The 22,293-nt window shown below is 42.1% G+C and overlaps 1 protein-coding gene across 1 annotated transcript in view; it reads right to left on the bottom strand.

The window, feature by feature from the left end:
• Positions 1 to 22,293, bottom strand: part of prkci (protein kinase C, iota) — a 71,077-nt gene that overhangs the window by 25,860 nt on the left and 22,924 nt on the right. The window contains exons 3-5 of the mRNA XM_021588751.2: positions 15,557 to 15,646; positions 14,851 to 14,901; positions 14,637 to 14,722 (exon numbers count right to left, since the gene is read on the bottom strand). Coding sequence (XP_021444426.1) covers positions 14,637 to 14,722; positions 14,851 to 14,901; positions 15,557 to 15,646 — 227 coding nt within the window. The remainder of the gene's footprint in view (positions 1 to 14,636; positions 14,723 to 14,850; positions 14,902 to 15,556; positions 15,647 to 22,293) is intronic.

Here is a 22,293-nt window from a genome sequence, read left to right as displayed (position 1 = left end):
TCTCAACAACCTCCTCCCTCATGTGGTAACCTTCCTGCAGGCTCATCCTGACATGACCCTCCAGCATGGCAATGCCACCAGCCATACTGCTCGTTCCGTGCGTGATTTCCTGCAAGACAGGAATGTCAGTGTCCTGCCATGGCCAGCGAAGAGCCAAGCTCTCAATCTCATTGAGCACCTCTGGGATCTGTTGGATCGGCGGGTGAGGGCTAGGGCCATTCCCCACAGAAATGTCCGGGAACTTTCAGGTGCCTTGGTGGAAGAGTGGGGTAACATCTCACAGCAAGAACTGGCAAATCTGGTGCAGTCCATGAGGAGGAGATGCACTGCAGTAGTTAATGCAGCTGGAAGCCAAAACCAGATACTAATTGTTACTTTTGATTTTGACACCCCCCCCCCCCCCCCCCTTCATTCAGTGACACATTAATCAATTTCTATTAGTCACATGTCTGTGGAACTTGTTCAGTTTATGTCTCAGTTGTTGAAATTTATGTTCATACAAATATTTACACATGTTAAGTTTGCTGAAAATAAAAGCAGTTGACAGTGAGAGGAAGTTTCTTTTTTTGCTGAGTTTACATCACACCTGCCCAGACCCACCTGCTCACACACCTATCTCCAGTGTCCTCATCACTCTCCACCACATGGCCTCAAACCGCACCATTTTGTTTCTCTACGTCGCCGACACACACGTTCAACATTTGGATAATAAAGCAATTTAAAAGGCTGACGTTGGTTGAATTTAAGTTTAAGAATACTTTTTTTTCAAGATGATTAGTGGATGTGTGGTTTCAGAGAGCAACCAGCTGTGAGCCTGTGACCAGACACGGTGGATAAAGAGTCACCTTCAGATGGATGTGTGGTTTCAGAGAGCAACCAGATCTCTGAAACCAGAAAAGTATCATCTATAACCCATAGGGTATCTCACTGCACCCTTATATACCATGTCTTGAAATATGCAGACAGATTAAAAGTTCATTTCCATTGTAATAATTTCTAACTCCACCCATAACTTTTGGACATCATAACATTCCCAGAAGGCATGGATTATTATAACCTAGTGAAAAATGTACCTGGTAAATCTAATTTAAATGTACTGCAGGCCTAAAACCTATGGGTTTAAACTTCTGAATGAATGATTATATTGATGATAGAAACAGCCTCTTAATGAGTTCCGAGAGTCAATCCGTTACCCAACAAAATAATTTATTTTGCCCAATTGTTTTTATGACTCCAGACAGTAGGCTATTATTGCTCTTTTCCTGCATTAATTAAAAAATAAACCACGCTATGAATCAAGAATAGATTTTAAATCACAATGAAATGCGGCACACTAACAACTCAAATCTCTTTAAAAAGCCTTAAATATTATACAATAAAAAAATATACTAAAACAATAACTTCAAAAACAGTCCATTTATCACTGGATTTCTTCAAATTGCTGTGTGGGAAAAGGATGCCATCCACCGTGTCTGGTCCCAGGCTCACAGCTGGTATCCATCTGAAGGTGACTCTTTATCCACCCTGCCTGGTCCCAGGCTCACAGCTGGTTGCTCTCTGAAACCACACATCCATCTGAAGGTGACTCTTTATCCACCCTGCCTGGTCACAGGCTCACAGCTGGTTTCTCTCTGAAATCACACATCCATCTGAAGGTGAGTTTTTATCCACCGTGCCTGGTCCCAGGCTCACAGCTGGCTTCTCTCTGAAACCACACATCCATCTGAAGGTGACTCTTTATCCACCCTGCCTGGTCACAGGCTCACAGCTGGCTTCTCTCTGAAACCACACATCCATCTGAAGGTGACTCTTTATCCACCCTGCCTGGTCACAGGCTCACAGCTGGTTGCGCTCTGAAACCACACATCCATCTGAAGGTGACTCTTTATCCACCCTGCCTGGTCACAGGCTCACAGCTGGTTGCTCTCTGAAACCACACATCCATCTGAAGGTAACTCTTTATCCACCCTGCCTGGTCACAGGCTCACAGCTGGTTTCTCTCTGAAACCACACATCCATCTGAAGGTGACGCCTTATCCTTTGGAACCTCACAATTACCAGGTGGACAGTAAGCCTCGAGGCGATAGAGGACATCAACAAGATCCACTCGCTCAACTCTGGGACCACCTGATTTTTTATGCCTGATGCAGGACTTTAGTCGATAGGAGAGAGACTGACTGAAACGGGCGGCAGGGTAGCCTAGTGGTTAGAGTGTTGGACTAGTAACCGGAAGGTTGCGAGTTCAAACCCCCGAGCTGACAAGGTACAAATCTGTCGTTCTGCCCCTGAACAGGCAGTTAACCCACTGTTCCCAGGCCGTCATTGAAAATAAGAATTTGTTCTTAACTGACTTGCCTGGTTAAATAAAGGTTAAAAAAAATAAAAAATAAAAAAAAAAATACAAAAAAAAAAAAAACATTCACACCTCCATTAATATACAATAGGATAGTCTAATAGCTCAGCTAGGTGTAAAAAAAAACCCCCCAATTTGTGCCACAGTTTAGACTACCAATAGATGGTTTCAGAGTTGAGGCTTAACTTCATCGATATAGGGGGCGCTCTTTTAATTTTTGGATGAAAACGTTCGTTTTAAACAAGATATTTTGTCACGAAAAGATGCTCGACTATGCATATAATTGACCGCTTTGGAAAGAAAACACTGACGTTTCCAAAACTGCAAAGATATTGTCTGTGAGTGCCACAGAACTGATGTTACAGGCGAAACCCAGATAAAAATCCAATCAGGAAGTGCCGCATTTTTTTGAAACCGCCTCATTCCAATGACTTCTTATATGGCTGTGGAGGAGCTAGGAGTCAGCTTACGTTTTCCACGTTTTCCCCAAGGTGTCTGCAGCATTGTGACGTATTTGTAGGCATATCATTGGAAGATTGACCATAAGAGACTACATCTACCAGGTGGTCGCTTGGTGTCCTCCGTCGCAATTATTGCGTAATCTCCAGCTGCAGTATTTTTCCGTTTGCCTCTGATGAGAAACCGACTGCCAGGAATGATTTTTCATCGAATAGAATTGTGAAAAACACCTTGAGGATTGATTCTAAACAACGTTTGCCATGTTTCTGTCGATATTATGGAGCTAATTTGGAAAAAAGTTTGAATGCTAGGCTTAATGCTATGCTAGGCTATCAATACTCTAACACAAATGCTTGTGTAGCTTTGGTTAAAGCATATTTTGAAAATCTGAGATGACAGTGTTGTTAACAAAAGGCTAAGCTTGTGTTTCAATATATTTATTTCATTTCATTTGCGATTTTCATGAATAGGAAATGGTGCATTATGGTAATGAGCTTGAGGCTATGATTACGCTCCCGGATACGGGATTGCTTGACGCTAGAGGTTAAGTATTCTAAAGTTGTAAATTTCTAACGCAATATCACAGACCAGATTTGCCCTCACGAAAAATGCATGAACCTATACAAATATATACATTATAATCCACATAGTTCAAACAAAATTAGCTGTAGCGAGAGGTGATTGCATGCTAAAGACAATCAGAAAGAATGTGTCTTTAACCCTGAATTATAATAGAACTTATTTTGAATGAAAGCCAGGAAATTTGGACTCCAGACCAAAGGACAAATTTTCCACCGGTCTAATGTCCATTGCTCGTGTTTCTTGGCCCAAGCAAGTCTCTTCTTATTATTGGTGTCCTTTAGTAGTGGTTTCTTTGCAGAAATTCGACAATGAAGGCCTGATTTACGCAGTCTCCGCTGAACAGTTGATGTTGAGAAGTGTCTGTTACTTGAACTGTGAAGCATTTATTTGGGTTGGAATCTGAGGTGCCATTAATTGCGGATTTCTGAGGCTGGTAACTTGAATTAACTTAACCTCTGCTGCAGAGGTTAAAGCAGATTAATGTGCTTAATTTCATCAAGATGGCGGCAGGGCAGTTTTGCTGAGCTTGTTGTGTCACACTGTTTGTTACAAGTTTTTATTACTTAGCAAAACCGTTATAGGCTGTGAGAGTTGTAATTAAACAACAGGAAAAATCTAAAATCCTACAGGATCAAAGCAATTAAAAAAGTTAAATTGACATCTGCTGGTTTCTACACAAGGAGATAAAGCCGGTGTGGTGCCCTCCCTGAAAGCCGAGAGAGGATACATCTGTGCTGTGACTGACGGTCTAGACACGATGGGCCGACTAGCCTTGGATACTCAGACGGTCAGGTTATTATCTGTGTTTTGCCAATCTACCGGAGTCATCCGACTCCTCTCCTGCCTCCCTGTGCGGTAGAAGACGGAGGTTGGTATCTGCGCTGTGATATAACGTCTAGATGTGCTGGGCTTCCTAGCCCAGGATACCTCTGCCGGGTGGACTAGCCACTAGTAATTGGTCTACGAAGCCTTTTCTGCCTCACGGTGCGGTAGCATACTGCAAGGCGACTGGGTGCACTTACCAGACCCACACACTGGGCGAAATCCCTGTCAGTACATTCCTGCAGCGGCTGTTGAACGCACTGACCATTCCAAGGCAATAACGCTCGGGCACACACTTGCTTTCTAACTCTACTAGACCTGTAGGCTACAGCTATGCAATCTCCCTGACCCAGAGATACTGCTAAACCCTACTTTGACTGATGGTATAGCAGCTGTAGTCTTTCAGAGGGATCCCATTGTGTTACCATTTGACTCCTACTGTGACATTCACATAAAACTTTAATCTACAGGGTTTGGTCTGGCTAAAAACTGTGTTGTAATCAGATGACTCTAGTTTGGATTATTTTGAATCATCTAAGTGCAGAGTGATTTTAGGAAATAACAAATAAAGGTGTTTAATTATTCTTCTGCTTTTGGTGTCAGGAAACATTCACCCAAACCCAGGCCCATTGGCTACGGATGAACTTCCCACTCCAAATGACTTTAAAACTAGATCAGGGTTGGGACTGATGCATATTAAATGTGAGGAGTTTGATGCCGAAATTGGACATGATAAAAGTCTGGGTTCACACTGCTGACCCAGATGTCTTAGTACTGTCCGAGACCTGGCTTAAGAAATCTAAATCAGTCTAAAGGCTTGGATAGTTATGTTTATCGATGTGACCAACAAAGGGGGAGGTATAGCCATCTATATTAAAGACATATGTGGTTACTGAACTAAAGTCTTTATCTAAACCAAAACAGTGAGTTTTTAGCATTGAAGCTGCAGTTATCAAAAGTTGTAAACTTAGATTTGATAGGATGTTATAGACCTCCAACTGCAAAAGTAGAATCCCTGGATTCTCTGGCTGAACTGATGCGTGGTTGGGGGAAAAATTAAATGGTCCTCGTGGGCGATTTAAACTGGGATTGGTTATCTCCAAACTCGGAGGTCATGAGAGGACTGTGCAATGAATGACATTTCACTCAAATTATAAATGCGGTTACAAGACTCAATCCCAAAGACATCTCTAAATCAACACTTATTGACGTTATTCTAACAAACAATCTGCATATATACACGGCCGTTGGGATTTTCGCTAATGATTTAAGTGATCATTGTGCAGTTGCTTGCATTAGAGACACCAAAATCCCCTCTCGGTTCTGAGTCAAACAAAATGTTACGCAGTTCTGTGAGCAGGCATTCCCACATTAACTTTCTGCATGCAACTGGGATAGGATTGTACTTATTCCATATATCGAAGAGGCATTCTCATGTTCTACTATCTGTGATAAACACGCCCCTCTCAAAAAGTACCGGGGAAGAGGTCGAGACAATCGACAAGAATAAACTGCTTGACATGTTTATTGAGCATTTTACTCAAGCCGGGCATTTATTTGATGAACTCCTTCCAAACATCTCAAATGAGGCTGTGAATGAAACTGCCACATGCCGGCCTACGGGTCATTTATTTCATTTGACCGAGATTGAGCTTTCAGAAGTTGTAAAGGAACTCAAATCTATTGCTATTAAGAAAGCAGCTGGCCCGGATGAATTAAACCCTTATTTAAACAAAAATTGGTGCAGAGATCATTGCTGCCCCTCTCACTCATGTATTAAAATCTTTCATTGGCAAATAATACCATTCCAAAAGTCTGGAAAGTAGCCTATACATAAAGGTGGAGATCCGTCCCTGTTGCATAATTATCGTCCCATATCCGAACTGTCTGCACTGGCAAAAGTTTTGGAAAACCTGGTGAACTCAGTTGAAAGACTTTCTTTATAATAACTCAGTTATATCTCAATTCCAGTCAGGTTTTAGAGCCAAGCATAGTACAATTACTGCTGAAAGTAAGGTTGTAGGTGACATTCTAGATGCGCAGGACAAGAAAAATCACTGTTTCTCCCTTTTTATTGACGAATTGAAGGCCTTCGACACTGTTGACCATGCCCTGCTGTTGTATAGACTAAAAAAGGTTGGTTTAAGTGTTGATGCATAGGATTGGTTCCAAAACTACCTTTCTGACAGAACACAGTGTGTAGCACAAAAGGGTGTGAAGGAGTTCCCCAGGACTCAATTTTAGGTCTGATCCTTTTTAAACTGTATATAAATGATATAGGGAAGACTGTTGACTCTGCAAACCTCCATTTGTATGCTGATGACACATTAATTCTAGCATGTCTAATATTGAGCCTTTTCAGGACTTACAGTTAGCCTTTGATGTTATTCAAAGGCAGCTTTTCCAATTTAAACTTGTGCTTAATGAAAAAGGAAAACAAAGTTTATGGTTCTCTTCCCTGAAAGTTAACAAATGAGTCAATTGCATATTTGAACTATAACAGGCCAGCAAATTGATAGGGTCACCTCCTATAAGTATCTTAGGATTTGGTTAGATGAGAAGTTGAATTTTAAACAGTACATTGATACCTTGACCAAGAAACTGAAGTTGAAATTGGATTTCTATTACAGGAACAAATCTTGCTTTTCAATATTAGTCAGAAAATATATATATATATTTTTTAAATTTTATAAAATCAGTGCTGGATTATAGTGATATCGTCTATATGCAGGCCTCAGCAAGTACCTTAAACTCAGGACACAGTGTATCATGTTGCTTTAAGATTTATTACAAACGCTAGATCACGGACCCATCACTGTGATTTGCATGCTATGGTGCAATGGACTTCTCTCTCCACCAGGAGGCTAAAGCACTGGTAAACTTGTGTACAAAGCATTGATGGGACAACTCCCTTTGTATCTCTGTTCTTTACTGACCAGATCAGTCACTCAATACAGTCTTCGTTCAGTCGCTGCTGTCCTCATCTGTTCCTAAGGCTAGAACTGAGATGGGGAAACAATATTTTTCCCATAACGCCCTTTCACCCTGGAACATGATTCAGAAGATTTTAAAGTTAGGGGAGTTAGTGTCCTGTTTTTAAGACCACACTGTTTGTGAAAAATGCAGTTGTTTCGAATTTTCAATTGTATCTAACTTGTGACACTGTCTTTTGAGTGTATTCTGTATCTTTCTGTAATGATTTATGGACACGCTGCTATTTTCCCTGTTTTGCCTTCTTACCAAGTCAACCTATTTTGCGAGGGTAACAACCTCAATGGGTTTTACCTGGTTAAATAAAAAAATATATATATTTTTAATTCTGGGTCTTCCTTTCCTGTGGCGGTCCTCAGAGCCAGTTTCATCGTAGCGCTCGATGGTTTTTGCGACTGTAGTTGAAGAAACATTCAAAGTTCTTGACATTTTCCGGATGTACTGACCATGTCTTAAAGTAATGACGGACTGTCGTTTCTCTTTGTTTATTTGCACTGTTCTTGTCATAATATGGACTTTGTCTTTTACCAAATAGGGCTCTCTTTTGTATACCAACCTACCTTGTCACAACACAACTGATTGGCTCAAACATATTGAAGAAAGAAATTCCAGAAATACATTTTTAACAAGTCAAACCGGTGAATTGAAATGCATTTCAGGTGACTACCTCATGAAGCTGGTTGAGAGAATGCCAAGAGTACTTGGCATTCGGCGCCGACAGAGATGGCCGCCTCGCTTCGCGTTCCTAGGAAACTATGCAGTTTTTTGTTTTTTACATGTTATTTCTTACATTAGTACCCCAGGTCATCTTAGGTTTCATTACATACAGTCGAGAAGAACTACTGAATATAAGATCAGCGTCAACTCACCATCAGTACGACCAAGAATATGTTTTTCGCGACGCGGATCCTGTGTTCTGCCTTACAAACAGGACAACGGAGTGGATCCCATGCAGCGACCCAAAAAAACGACTCCGAAAAAGAGGGAAACGAGGCGGTCTTCTGGTCAGACTCCGGAGACGGGCACACCGTGCACCACTCCCTAGCATTCTTCTTGCCAATGTCCAGTCTCTTGACAACAAGGTTGATGAAATCCGAGCAAGGGTAGCATTCCAGAGGGACATCAGAGACTAACGTTCTTTGCTTCACGGAAACGTGGCTCACTGGAGAGACGCTATCTGAGGCGGTGCAGCCAACGGGTTTCTCCACGCATCGCGCAGACAGAAACAAACATCTTTCTGGTAAGAAGAGGGGCGGGGGCGTATGCCTTATGGCTAACGTGACATGGTGTGATGAAAGAAACATACAGGAACTCAAATCCTTATGTTCACCTGATTTAGAATTCCTCACAATCAAATGTAGGCCGCATTATCTACCAAGAGAATTCTCTTCGATTATAATCACAGCCGTATATATCCCCCCCCAAGCAGACACATCGATGGCTCTGAACAAACTTTATTTAACTCTTTGCAAACTGGAAACCATTTATCCGGAGGCTGCATTCATTGTAGCTGGGGATTTTAACAAGGCTAATCTGAAAACAAGACTCCCTAAATTTTATCAGCATATCGATTGCGCAACCAGGGGTGGAAAGACCTTGGATCATTGTTACTCTAACTTCCGCGACGCATATAAGGCCCTGCCCCGCCCCCCTTTCGGAAAAGCTGACCACGACTCCATTTTGTTGATCCCTGCCTACAGACAGAAACTAAAACAAGAGGCTCCCACGCTGAGGTCTGTCCAACGCTGGTCCGACCAAGCTGACTCCACACTCCAAGACTGCTTCCTTCAAGTGGACTGTGACATGTTTTGTATTGCGTTAGATAACAATATTGACGAATACGCTGATTCGGTGTGCGAGTTCATTAGAACGTGCGTTGAAGATGTCGTTCCCATAGCAACGATTAAAACATTCCCTAACCAGAAACCGTGGATTGATGGCAGCATTCGCGTGAAACTGAAAGCGCGAACCACTGCTTTTAATCAGGGCAAGGTGTCTGGTAACATGACCGAATACAAACAGTGCAGCTATTCCCTCCGCAAGGCTATCAAACAAGCTAAGCGTCAGTACAGAGACAAAGTAGAATCTCAATTCAACGGCTCAGACACAAGAGGCATGTGGCAGGGTCTACAGTCAATCACGGACTACAGGAAGAAATCCAGCCCAGTCACGGACCAGGATGTCTTGCTCCCAGGCAGACTAAATAACTTTTTTGCCCGCTTTGAGGACAATACAGTGCCACTGACACGGCCTGCAACGAAAACATGCGGTCTCTCCTTCACTGCAGCCGAGGTGAGTAAGACATTTAAACGTGTTAACCCTCGCAAGGCTGCAGGCCCAGACGGCATCCCCAGCCGCGCCCTCAGAGCATGCGCAGACCAGCTGGCCGGTGTGTTTACGGACATATTCAATCAATCCCTATACCAGTCTGCTGTTCCCACATGCTTCAAGAGGGCCACCATTGTTCCTGTTCCCAAGAAAGCTAAGGTAACTGAGCTAAACGACTACCGCCCCGTAGCACTCACTTCCGTCATCATGAAGTGCTTTGAGAGACTTGTCAAGGACCAGATCACCTCCACCCTACCTGACACCCTAGACCCACTCCAATTTGCTTACCGCCCAAATAGGTCCACAGACGATGCAATCTCAACCACACTGCACACTGCCCTAACCCATCTGGACAAGAGGAATACCTATGTGAGAATGCTGTTCATTGACTACAGCTCGGCATTCAACACCATAGTACCCTCCAAGCTCGTCATCAAGCTCGAGACCCTGGGTCTCGACCCCGCCCTGTGCAACTGGGTACTGGACTTCCTGACGGGCCGCCCCCAGGTGGTGAGGGTAGGCAACAACATCTCCTCCCCGCTGATCCTCAACACTGGGGCCCCACAAGGGTGCGTTCTGAGCCCTCTCCTGTACTCCCTGTTCACCCACGACTGCGTGGCCACGCACGCCTCCAACTCAATCATCAAGTTTGTGGACGACACAACAGTGGTAGGCTTGATTACCAATAACGACGAGACGGCCTACAGGGAGGAGGTGAGGGCCCTCGGAGTGTGGTGTCAGGAAAATAACCTCACACTCAACGTCAACAAAACTAAGGAGATGATTGTGGACTTCAGGAAACAGCAGAGGGAACACCCCCCTATCCACATCGATGGAACAGTAGTGGAGAGGGTAGCAAGATTTAAGTTCCTCGGAATACACATCACAGACAAACTGAATTGGTCCACTCACACAGACAGCATTGTGAAGAAGGCGCAGCAGCGCCTCTTCAACCTCAGGAGGCTGAAGAAATTCGGCTTGTCACCAAAAGCACTCACAAACTTCTACAGATGCACAATCGAGAGCATCCTGGCGGGCTGTATCACCGCCTGGTACGGCAACTGCTCCGCCCTCAACCGTAAGGCTCTCCAGAGGGTAGTGAGGTCTGCACAACGCATCACCGGGGGCAAACTACCTGCCCTCCAGGACACCTACACCACCCGATGTTACAGAAAGGCCATAAAGATCATCAAGGACATCAACCACCCGAGCCACTGCCTGTTCACCCCGCGATCATCCAGAAGGCGAGGTCAGTACAGGTACATCAAAGCTGGGACCGAGAGACTGAAAAACAGCTTCTATCTCAAGGCCATCAGACTGTTAAACAGCCACCACTAACATTGAGTGGCTGCTGCCAACACACTGACACTGACTCAACTCCAGCCACTTTAATGATGGGAATTGATGGGAAATGATGTAAATATATCACTAGCCACTTTAAACAATGCTACCTTATATAATGTTACTTACCCTACATTATTCATCTCATATGCATACGTATATACTGTACTCTATATCATCGACTGTATCCTTATGTAATACATGTATCACTAGCCACTTTAACTATGCCACTTTGTTTACATACTCATCTCATATGTATATACTGTACTCGATACCATCTACTGTATCTTGCCTATGCTGCTCTGTACCATCACTCATTCATATATCCTTATGTACATATTCTTTATCCCCTTACACTGTGTACAAGACAGTAGTTTTGGAATTGTTAGTTAGATTACTTGTTGGTTATTACTGCATTGTCGGAACTAGAAGCACAAGCATTTCGCTACACTCGCATTAACATCTGCTAACCATGTGTATGTGACAAATAAAATTTGATTTGATTTGAGTGTGCAAAGCTGTCATCAAGGCAATGGGTGGCTATTTGAAGAATCTCAAATATAAAAATGTTTTTTGATTTGTTTAAAAGTTTTTGGGTGTGTCACTCCCTGTGTGTTATTTCATAGTCTTGATGTCTTCACTATTATTCTACAATGTAGGAAACAGTAAAAATAAAACCTTGGAATGAGTAGGCGTGTCCAAACTTTTGACTGGTACTGTGTTGACTACACAAGTGATGTCTGCCAAATTAAAAAAGTTGATGGCTTAGCCATAAAGCCTTTGTCACTAAAACCAAAAAAAATTAAAGAAAGTTTAACATTTCTTCAAGACCCGAGTTATTACATTTACTTGTAAAATGTTACCGAATAGAAAAATTTGAAAGAAAAATTTGGCCATTGCCAAGCGGCGAATGGAGTGAAAGAGGACGCAACAAAGCTGTGGGCCAGGTGTGAATGGTTAAGCAGCCTTTCCAATAAATTGGAGTACAAAAGAATCCATCCACCATTGATGGGCTATCAGCAGGACAATAGACTCTTGCTGAGTTTAGGGACTTTAACAGACCTTTGCAAGACATGTCACTTCACCAATCTCTCTGCATAGCCCACCACATGCACTGTTTTCTAACCACATCTGGATGGATCCATAACGAATTACTATGGGAATAAATTTCACTGAATGACAGAAATATTGGAATAAAGTGGGCTAATGCAACTGCAGCCATAAAATTGTTGCTTACTAAAACACCCAAAGTCAACCAATTGTTATAATAGGATTTGAAGCAAGCATGGAGACTGGTCTTCATAAATCAGATGTTTCTTGCCACTGAATCTCTGTTTGGGTATTGGTTAGCCTACAATTAGGGTGTGGAAATGTTCAGATTATTTTGCTCTTCACTCGCAGTCCCTTAGTAACCTAGGCCTACTCCCGACCGGTCACGTTGTACAGCACCATATTTTCATAACGGAAGCCCCGAGGCCTACATAGGCTACTGTAAAATGCATTTTTTCTTGGAATAGAAACACCATAATATTGATCAATTTAATGAAGCTACATTTCTGACAGTATAAACAGCACAACAAATACAATAATAATTAACAAAAAAATATAATCAATCAATCTCATACAATGCATTCGGGAAAATATTCAGACCCCTTAACTTTTTCCACAATTTGTTAAGTTACAGCCTGAATAATAACATCCGGCTGTGATTGGGAGTCCCATAGGGCGGCGCACAATTGGCCCAGCGTCATCTGGGTTTGGCCGGGCTAGGCCGTCATTGTAAATAAGAAAATGTTCAACTGACTTGCCTAGTTAAACAAAGGTTTAATTTTTTTCAAATCAAATAATAAAAAATGTTTTTGATTAAATTATTTCTCAATCTACACACAATAGCCCATAATGACAAATAGAATATAGGTTAAGAAATTTCTGCAAATGTATAATAAAAAAAAAAAAAACAGAAATACCTTATTTACCTAAGTAATCAGACCCTGGGGTAAATTCAATTGATTCGTGATGATTTGGGAAGGCAAACACCTGTCTATATGAGGTCCCACAGTTGACGGTGCATGTCAGAGCAAAAACCAAGCCATGAGGTCGAAGGAATTGAACTCTCCTAACCTATGGTTAGGTACATTATTGCAACGATTCTGCTTTTTTCGAGAATGTGCTTTTGTTAAATCATCACCCGTTCGGCGAAGTTGAAGTAGGCTGTGATTCGAATTAACAGGCACCGCATTGATTATATGCAACGCAGAACAAGCTAGTAATATCATCAACCATGCATTAGGGGGCGCTATTAAAATTTTGGGATGAAAAACGTTCCCGTTTTAAACAAGATATTTTGTCACGAAAAGATGCTCGACTATGCATATAATTGACCGCTTTGGAAAGAAAACACTGACGTTTCCAAAACTGCAAAGATATTGTCTGTGAGTGCCACAGAACTGATGTTACAGGCGAAACCCAGATAAAAATCCAACCAGGAAGTGCCGCATTTTTTAAAACCGCCTCATGCCAATGACTCCTTATATGGCTGTGAATGAGCTACGAATGAGCTTACGTTTTCCACGTATTCCCCAAGGTGTCTACAGCATTGTGAAGTCTTTTTAGGCATTTCCATTGAAGAATGGCCGTAAGGGACCATATATAGCAAGTGGTCACATGGTGTCTCCCGCAGAAAATCTTGCGTAAAATACTGACGTAGCCATTTTTCCAATCGCTTCTTATGAGAAACCAATTGCCTCGACGGATATATTATCGAATATATATGTTAAAAACACCTTGAGGATGGATCCTAAACAACGTTTGCCGTGTTTGTCGACATTATGGAGTTAATTTTGAAAAAAGTTTGGCGTTGTATAGGTAGCATTTTCCGGTCGATTTCCTACAAAAATAATATTTTTGGAAAAAAGGAACATTTGCTATCTAACTGGGAGTCTCCTGAGTGAAAGCATCTGAAGCTCTTCAAAGGTAAATTATTTAATTTGGTTGCTTTTCTTATTTTCGTGAAAATGTTGCCTGCTGCCAGCAGAACCTAGCATAGCATTATGCCATGATAAACTTACACAAATGCTTGTCTAGCGTTGGCTGTAACGCATATTTTGAAAATCTGAGATGACAGTGTTGTTAACTAGTGATTATGTGAGGATTGATTGTTTTTGATAAGATAAGTTTAATGCTAGTTGGCAACTTACCTTGGCTCCTTGCAGCCACGAGGTCAAATGCATTCATGAATTAAATTGCTTTAGCCGACATGTTGCGGTTTACTCATTGTTTAATTATTCAAGGCTCCCTTTGTTATTTAGTTTTATAACTAAAATGCTTGGCTGCATTTAAAGACATGGATGACTTGCATCCTGTGTAATGATCACACAAAGGAATTATACAGTATATCAATCAATGATGTAGGCCTTGATGCCAATAAGTTAGTTAAGCTAAAACAGCTACAGGAAACTTAGGCCTACAGCTCCATGTCATTTCAATAACTTAGCATCTCAAAGATGCCCTCTGGTGGTCAAACTAGCATAAATAGCAACAATGGCTGACAGTAAAATACTATGACGTTATGCACTCCATGCCATACCGCAAGCTGTGGAGTAGCGGTATGATGCAACTTTTAAAGGAAGAACCTCAAATGAATGAATGAATGGAGTGATATATATATATATATATATATAGAGAGAGAGAGAGGGAGATCGAGACAAAGAGGAACGAAGAGTGGAACATAGAGAAAGAGATGGATAGAAAGGTAGCTCACCCTGTTGAAGCGTTTTGCCTGGAAGGCATGGCCACTGGCGTAGTAGAGCTTCCTCCAGCGTCTCGCTCCACGACGATATATAGACTCTGTAGGAGCAAGAAACAAGGGTTACAGGATAAAGTATGTGTGTGTGTGTGTCAGAGAGAAACTCCCCATCTCCAGAAAACAGTGATATGGATATAAGAGAAAAAGGGACAAGTAGTTGTAGACTTACTGTCCTCTCCTGGACAGGGCATGCCAGGCTTCTCTGGGACACAAGGAAACACTGAGAGGAGAGGGAAATAACAGCTTTAGGCCTACAACATTGCACACCCTACATCACACAAGTACGTGTGCCAGAGGTGAGTGGTGGATGCTCCATCATTAACTAGCAGACTTAACCCCCCCGTGCCCTTCCCCCTATCCCCCAACTCATCTCCCTCACTTCCTCTACTGTGACCTTCACCTTGCTCTTAACCGGTCACCCTCCCCTCTATCCGGTGTTGATTAAGGACAACCAAATCACGCTCATGAACAGGCTACTCAGTAAACCCATGACTAGTTCCTGGTTATTGAGAGGCTACCTGATGTTTGCCTCGCTAGCAGATGGATAGGATCAGTGTAGCAGACAGAAAAATTCATGTTTGTTATGTATACATTATGTTGTCTGCTTGTATCCTTGTCTGCAATGTCAGCCCAGCAGCCAACATTCTTATTTATTCAATTAATACATTGAATTGAATGTAATGGAAGGTGAATGTTCTCAAGTTGTCTGTTGGTTAATGTGTATCTGCACTGAGGATAAACTTAACTTATTGAATTGAATGCAAAGCCAATGTGTGTATTATGTTGTCTGCATTGTCACTGTACTGTCAGTCAAGGAATGATTTCCCCTTGGGTATAAATAAATGTTTATTGAATAGAACTGAAGGTCATGTTACCATGGATGATGAGTTCAGAGTCTTTATTGAGTTCATAGAGCCTCAGGGCTTCCTCCATCTCCAGCTGAGACGATACTGTACACGGGTCACCTGGGAAGACAGTGGACACAGCAACACAACCGGTCAGTACAGCAACTGCATCTCACATTTGACACACAATTCCCCATATAGTGGAGTTCAGTAATCCTTCAGCACCACCACGTTCCTCAAGATCTCTGATACATTTAGCTGTTCCCAGTTTAGAGAAGGCGCCTATGAGGGAGTGTATGTGGGTGTGTGTGTGTGACTTCTGTTAAGGCAGCGGCTCAGTCTTGGCTGAGTTCATTATGAACAGTTACAGTGTGTTTTTCAGAGACTGTGACGAGGCTATTGAAGTATGGCTGGCTGGTGACTGGTGATACATTAATTAGTTAGGGCAGCCTGACCTTTCACTGAGTCCAACAACCTGACGTCATCAACTGTGCTGTGGCACACACAAGCGTTAACGACCAGCACGATACCGAGGCAGGGCCAGCTAGCTAGATACAGTAGCTATGCATGACTATCTGGACAGATAGTGAGGGGGTACAAAGCCTAGCACAGTTAGCACTGTTTTCTCACATATCATTATGCATAGCTATTTTCAAGTCTCTCCAGAGATGTTCGATCGGGTTCAAGTCCAGTCTCTGGCTGGGCCCCTCAGGGACATTCAGACAATTGTCCCAAAGCCACTCCTGCGTTGTCTTGGTTGTGTGCTTAGGGTTGTTGTCCTGTTGGAAGATGTCTGTTCGCCCAAGTCTGAAGTCCTGAGTGCTCTGAAGCAGGTTTTCATCAAGGATCACTCTGTACTTTGCTCCGTTTATCTTTCCCTCAACCCTGACCAATCTCTCAGTCCCTGATGCTGTAAAACATCCACACAGCATGATGCTGCCACCACCATGCGTCACCGTAGTGATGGTGCCAGGTTTCCTTCAGACGTAACGCTTGGCATTCAGGTCAAGAAGTTACACCTTGGTTTCTTAAGATCAGATAATCTTGTTTCTCATGGTTTGAGTCTTTAGGTGCCTTTTGGAAAACTTCAAGTGGGCTGTCATGTGCATTTTACTACTATCTGACCACTCTACCATAAAGACCTGATTGGTGGAGTGCTGCAGAGATGGTTGTCCTTCAGCAAGGTTCTCCAATCTCCACAGAAGAACTCAGAATGACCATTGGGTTCTTGGTCACCTCCCTGACCAAGGCCCTACTCCCCTGATTACTCAGTTTCGCCAGGCAGCCAGCTCTAGGAAGAGTCTTGGTGGTTCCAAACTTCTTCCATTTAAGAATAATGGAGGCCACTGTTCTTGGGGACCTTCAATGCTGAAAGAAATGTTTTGGTACCCTTTCCCAGATCTGCGCCTCGACACCATCCTGTCTCGGAGCTCTATGGACAATACCCTCGACCTCATGGCTTGGTTTTTGCTCTGACATGTCTATATAAGGTCCCACAGTTGACAGACAGGTGTGTACCTTTCCAAATCATATCCAATCAATTGAATTTACCACAGGTGGACTTCAATCAAGCTGTAGAAACATCAAGGATGATCAATGGAAACAGGATGCACATGAGCTCAATTTCAAGTCCCATAGCACAGAACACTTATGTTAATAAGCAAACATTTCTAAACCTGTTTTCGCTTTGTCATTATTTAATCCAATTTAGAATAAGGGTGTAACGTAACAAAATGTGGAAAAGGTCAAGGGGTCTGAATTTTGGGCTCCCGAGTGGCGCAGCGGTCTAAGGCACTTCATCTTAGTGCTAGAGGCATCACTACAGATCCTGGTTCGATTCCAATCATGGCTGTATCACAACCGGCCGTGATTGGGAGAATCATAGGGCAGCACACAATTGGCCCATCATTGTAAATAAGAATTTGATCTTAACTGACTGGCCTAGTTAAATAAAAAAAAATACTGTACATACACTATACAGTGTACCAGTTAAAAGTTGACACCTACTCATTCCAGGGTTTTTGTTTGTACAATTTTCTATATTGTAGATTGATAGTGAATACATCAAAACTATAAAATAACACAGAATCATGTAGTAAACAAAAAAACCATTAAATCAAACTATATTTCATATTTTAGATTCTTTAAGTAGCCACCCTTTGCCTTGATGACAGCTTGTCAGTCTTGGTATTCTCTAAACCAGCTTCATGAGGTCACCTGGAATGCATTTCAATTAACAGGTGTACCTTGTTAAAAGTTGATTTGTGGAATACATTTTCTTCTTAATGCGATTGAGCCAATCAGTTGGGGGGTAGGGGGGAATACAGAAGATAGCCCTATTTGCTAAAATACCAAATCCATATTATGGTAAGAACAGCTCAAAAAAAAGCTAAGAGAAATTAAAGTAGATTACAACTTTAAGACATGGTCAGTCAATACGGAAAATGTTAAGACCTTTGAACGTTTCTTCAAGTGCAATCGCAAAACCCATCAAGCGCTATGATGAAGCTGGCTCTCATGACCGCAACAGGAATGCAAGCCCCAGAGTTACCTCTGCTGCAGAGCACAAGTTCATTAGAGTTACCAGCCTCAAATTGCAGCCCAAATAAATGCTAGACAGAGCAAGTAACAGACACATCTCAACATCAACTGTTCAGAGGAAACTGCGTGAAATTAGTCCTTCATGGTCGAATTGCTGCAAAGAAACCACTACTATAGACACCAATAAGAAGAGACTTGATTGGGCCAAGAAAAATTAGCAATGGACATTAGACCAGTGGAAATCTGTCCTTTGGTCTGATGTACAAAGCAGAAAATAGTTTTAAAAGATAAACACAAACCCTTGAAAAGTAGGTGTCCAAACATCTGACTTATACTGTATGTACAGTTGAAGTCGGAAGTTTACATACACTTAGGTTGAAGTCATTAAAACTCGTTTTTCAACCACTCCACAAATGTCTTGTTAACAAACTATACTTTTGGCAAGTCGGTTAGGACATCTACTTTGTGCATGACAAGTAATTCTTCCAACAATTGTTTACAGACAAATTATTTAACTTATAATTCACTGTATCACAATTCCAGTGGGTCAGAAGTTTACATACACTAAGTTGACTCTGCCTTTAAACAGCTTGGAAAATTACAGAAAGTATCATGGCTTCAGAAGCTTCTGATAGGCTAATTGACATCATTTGAGTCAATTGGAGGTGTACCTGTGGATGTATTTCAAAGACTACTTTCAAACTCAGTGCTTCTTTGCTTGACATCATGGAAAAATCAAAAGAATCAGCCAAGACATCAGAAAAAATGTTGTAGACCTCCACAAGTCTGGTTCACCCAATTTCCAAATGCCTGAAGGTACCACGTTCATCTGTACAAACAATAGTACGGAAGTATAAACACCATGGGCCCACGCAGCCGTCACACCGCTCAGGAAGGAGATGCGTTCTGTCTCCTAGAGATGAACGTACTTTGGTGCGAAAAGTGCAAATCAATCCCAGAACAACCGCAAAGGACCTTGTGAAGATGCTGGAGGAAACAGGTACAAAAGTATCTATATCCACAGTAAAACGAGTCCTATATTGACATAACCTGAAAGGCCGCTCAGCAAGGAAGAAGCCACTGCTCCAAAACCGCCATTAAAAAGCCAGACTACGGTTTGCAACTGCACATGGGGACAAAGATTGTACTTTTTAGAGAAATGTCCTCTGGTCTGATGAAACAAAAATAGAACTGTTTGGCCATAATGACCATTGTTATTTTTGGAGGAAAAGGGGGGAGGCTTGCAAACCGAAGAACATCATCCCAACCGTGAAGCACAGGGGTGGCAGCATCATGTTGTGGGGGTGCTTAGCTGCATGAGGGACTGGTGCACTTCACAAAATAGATGGCACCACGAGGAAGGGAAATTATGTGGATAATTTGAAGCAACATCTCAAGACATCAGCCAGGGAGTAAAAGCTTGATCGCAAATAGGGTCTTCCAAATGGACAATGACCCCAAGCATACTTCCAAAGTTGTGGCAAAATGGCTTAAGGACAACAAAGTCAGGGTATTGGAAAGGCCACCACAAAGCCCTGATACAAACCTGACTCCGTTACACCATCTCTGTCAAGAGGAATGGGCCAAAATTCACCCAACTTAATGTGGAAAGCTTGTTGAAAGCTACCCAAAACGTTTAACCGTTTAAACGTTTAAAGAATTTAAAGGCAATGCTACCAAATACTAATTGAGTGTATGTAAACATCTGACCCACTGGGAATGTGATAAAATAAATAAAAGCTGAAATAAATCACTACTATTATTCTGACATTTCACATTTTTAAAATAAAGTGGTGATCCTAACTGACCGAAGACAGGGAATTTTTTACTAGGATTAAAATGTCAGGAATTGTGAAAAACTGAGTTTAAATGTATTTGGCTAAGGTGGCTAAGTAGGTGCACAGGTAGAGAGAAAATGGAGTAATCAAGGTGACAGGCAGTGAAACATTCACGCCTCCAGCTGATCTAAGGTGTAGTCCAACAGTTGCAAACAAGTTTCTATTGGACAAATTCAGTTTAGCCCCGGTTTGTTCTGTTTAAGGGTGCGTTAGTAAATTCACACCTTAAGAAAAGTTAACAGAATCTGCAAGATTGAATACACCCGATCACACGCAACCAGTTCACTTTAATAGCAGTCATATACAAACAGCTTGTTGTATATTTTATCCCTTCTCGAATCTATGCGCTCTCCTCCCACCTTTTCCCTTAACTTGTGCACTTCAGTGCTCAACACATCAGCTGTCTGTGACCAGACAAAAAAAAATTCCAAGCCCAACCTTTAGATCATTACCACTAACCGCTACACAGCCTACACCATTGTCACATCATAGTTCCAGTAGCTATGGTGATTGACTAACGTGTTAGTAAACCTGAAAATCTTGCAGTACAGTCAGAAGCAAGCAATTTAGCAGATACTCCGGTGGGCCCTGTTGGCAAAAAATGAAAACCAAAAGCTTACCTGGACTTGGAAGAGTTACAGTGTTGGATAGCCATAGCCAGCTAGCTAACATAGCATCCCTCTCTGTTTGAGCTGGGTGTTTGAGTAGGCTAAACTAGCTGGCTGCATTCAATGCTAGCTAAGGAAGAGAAAAATATACAGTGCCTTGCGAAAGTATTCGGCCCCCTTGAACTTTGCGACCTTTTGCCACATTTCAGGCTTCAAACAAAGATAGAGTTTTATATTTTTTTGTGAAGAATCAACAAGTGGGACACAATCATGAAGTGGAACAACATTTATTGGATATTTCAAACTTTTTTAACAAATCAAAAACTGAAAAATTTGGCGTGCAAAATTATTCAGCCCCCTTAAGTTAATACTTTGTAGCGCCACCTTTTGCTGCGATTACAGCTGTAAGTCGCTTGGGGTATGTCTCTATCAGTTTTGCACATCGAGAGACTGACATTTTTTACCATTCCTCCTTGCAAAACAGCTCGAGCTCAGTGAGGTTGGATGGAGAGCATTTGTGAACAGCAGTTTTCAGTTCTTTCCACAGATTCTCGATTGGATTCAGGTCTGGACTTTGACTTGGCCATTCTAACACCTGGATATGTTTATTTTTGAACCATTCCATTGTAGATTTTGCTTTATGTTTTGGATCATTGTCTTGTTGGAAGACAAATCTCCGTCCCAGTCTCAGGTCTTTTGCAGACTCCATCAGGTTTTCCTCCAGAATGGTCCTGTATTTGGCTCCATCCATCTTCCCATCAATTTTAACCATCTTCCCTGTCCCTGCTGAAGAAAAGCAGGCCCAAACCATGATGCTGCCACCACCATGTTTGACAGTGGGGATGGTGTGTTCAGGGTGATGAGCTGTGTTGCTTTTACGCCAAACATAACGTTTTGCATTGTTGCCAAAAAGTTCCATTTTGGTTTCATCTGACCAGAGCACCTTCTTCCACATGTTTGGTGTGTCTCCCAGGTGGCTTGTGGCAAACTTTAAACAACACTTTTTATGGATATCTTTAAGAAATGGCTTTCTTCTTGCCACTCTTCCATAAAGGCCATAAAGGGAAATCTTTTTGTATCCAAATCCGGCTTTAAACTTCTTCACAACAGTATCTCGGACCTGCCTGGTGTGTTCCTTGTTCTTCATGATGCTCTCTGCGCTTTTAACGGACCTCTGAGACTATCACAGTGCAGGTGCATTTATACGGAGACTTGATTACATACAGGTGGATTGTATTTATCATCATTAGTCATTTAGGTCAACATTGGATCATTCAGAGATCCTCACTGAACTTCTGGAGAGAGTTTGCTGCACTGAAAGTAAAGGGGCTGAATAATTTTGCACGCCCAATTTTTCAGTTTTTGATTTGTTAAAAAAGTTTGAAATATCCAATAAATGTCGTTCCACATCATGATTGTGTCCCACTTGTTGTTGATTCTTCACAAAAAAATACAGTTTTATATCTTTGTTTGAAGCCTGAAATGTGGCAAAAGGTCGCAAAGTTCAAGGGGGCCGAATACTTTCGCAAGGCACTGTATATACTTCGAATAGCTCTCTCTCGCTTCTCCTTAATTTTGGAAGAAATTACTTAGTTCAAAACTGTTAAACTATTGTCTTTCTCTCTTTGAGTCAACTACTCACCATATTCTATGCACTGCAGTGTTAGCTAGCTGTAGCGTATGCTTTCAGTACAAGAATCATTCTCTGATCCTTTGATTGGGTGGACAACATGTCAGTTCATGCTGCAAGAGCAGGAGCTCTGATAGGTTTGAGGACATC

The sequence above is a fragment of the Oncorhynchus mykiss genome, chromosome 28 (assembly GCF_013265735.2).
Source record: "Oncorhynchus mykiss isolate Arlee chromosome 28, USDA_OmykA_1.1, whole genome shotgun sequence".
In the NCBI taxonomy this organism is placed as follows: Eukaryota; Metazoa; Chordata; class Actinopteri; order Salmoniformes; family Salmonidae; genus Oncorhynchus; species Oncorhynchus mykiss.
Note: the sequence above shows the minus strand (reverse complement) of the source record. Positions and strands in the feature narration are given on the sequence as shown.